The 1,261-nt window shown below is 41.4% G+C and overlaps 1 protein-coding gene across 1 annotated transcript in view; it reads right to left on the bottom strand.

The window, feature by feature from the left end:
• Positions 1 to 1,250, bottom strand: part of LOC104763137 (casein kinase 1-like protein 7) — a gene marked incomplete at its 5' end in the record, with an annotated part of 3,949 nt that extends 2,699 nt beyond the window's left edge. Inside the window, 6 exons of the mRNA XM_010486553.1 lie at positions 1 to 307; positions 397 to 521; positions 622 to 685; positions 781 to 866; positions 956 to 1,082; positions 1,167 to 1,250. Coding sequence (XP_010484855.1) covers positions 2 to 307; positions 397 to 521; positions 622 to 685; positions 781 to 866; positions 956 to 1,082; positions 1,167 to 1,250 — 792 coding nt within the window. The remainder of the gene's footprint in view (positions 308 to 396; positions 522 to 621; positions 686 to 780; positions 867 to 955; positions 1,083 to 1,166) is intronic.

Here is a 1,261-nt window from a genome sequence, read left to right as displayed (position 1 = left end):
TTTATTTCCGAAGAGAGAGAAGCTCGAAGCTTCTCAATTGATCTTCCCGAGTGTTTCTTGAAGCTGTTGCACGAGAGAAAGACAAAGTCTTGGATTCATATCCAGCTTGCATTCTCTGGCTAGTCGAGGGACGGGCATTACCACTGCCACTACCACCACCGCCGCTTGATGATACCAGACGACTTGAAACTCGGCTTTCGCTTGGTCCACCTGCAGAACTTGGCCTGGAGCTTGAGGCAGCAACGGCTTTCCTAGAAGAAGATGTTCTGTATCTTGACGAACTGTTTGGTCTTTCAGAGTCTCCTTGCTGCTTAAAAAAGAATTACATTTGAGTCATTCTGTATAATAATTAGTGGTTCAGATCAATGAATGCGTTGGTAAAGTAAGAATTTTTACTGTCTGCTTAGCGAAAGGTCCATCATCAGAATTTCTTGATCTGGAACGATCACGTGGCGAAGAAGTTGCAGTCGGGTGTCTTCGGGAGAATGCCTCCACTGCACCCGGAGTTTTATAACGGGGTTCTTTTCAGACACAATTGGTAAACAAAATAAGTTTAGTGTGAGGAGTGAATGTGTATGGTTCTAAAATTTCCAACAGAAGCAGGAGGAGAAGAATTTTTACCTGCGATCCTCTCTTGTCTTCCAATGGGATCTGCGTTGAATCCTGGTTTCGCTGTTGTATGATGCTGAAAAAACCGAAAGATATACCTTTACGTTAAGCACACAGAAACACAAAAGCCAAGAGAGTAAAAAACATAAGTAAGCGATTTTCAATAATCACCCTTGTTCGTGAACTAGAACCAGCGCTGGTTCCGATTTGAGGATACTTTAGGACTGTCCAGTCAAATACATAATCGAATTGATAACCTGTAAGTTGTATACAGTTTTAAAAAATGAGACGAGAATGGCTTGAAACAGTAACTTTTTTTTTTATGAAAAATGATGTTACTGCGAACCTTCTCGGATGAACAGGTCGCGGAAAAGTCTCTTAAGGTAAGAGTAATCAGGTTTGTCATCAAAGCGTAAAGATCGGCAGTATTGGAAGTATGATACAAATTCAGACGGTTGGTTTTTGCACAACACCTACATCAAAACATTCCGTTAACACCTACATACCAACAAACGCCAAAGTAAAAAAATCATATAGGATTGTCGAGTAGTTGTAACCTCTATTGGAGTTGATACTTTCTTCTCGCTGATTCTGTCATACTTCTGCTTCTTTGTCCCCGCCTTTAATCCCTGCCACGGTAAGCTGATAGCCA

Source organism: Camelina sativa, chromosome 18 (genome assembly GCF_000633955.1).
Source record: "Camelina sativa cultivar DH55 chromosome 18, Cs, whole genome shotgun sequence".
In the NCBI taxonomy this organism is placed as follows: domain Eukaryota; kingdom Viridiplantae; phylum Streptophyta; class Magnoliopsida; order Brassicales; family Brassicaceae; genus Camelina; species Camelina sativa.
Note: the sequence above shows the minus strand (reverse complement) of the source record. Positions and strands in the feature narration are given on the sequence as shown.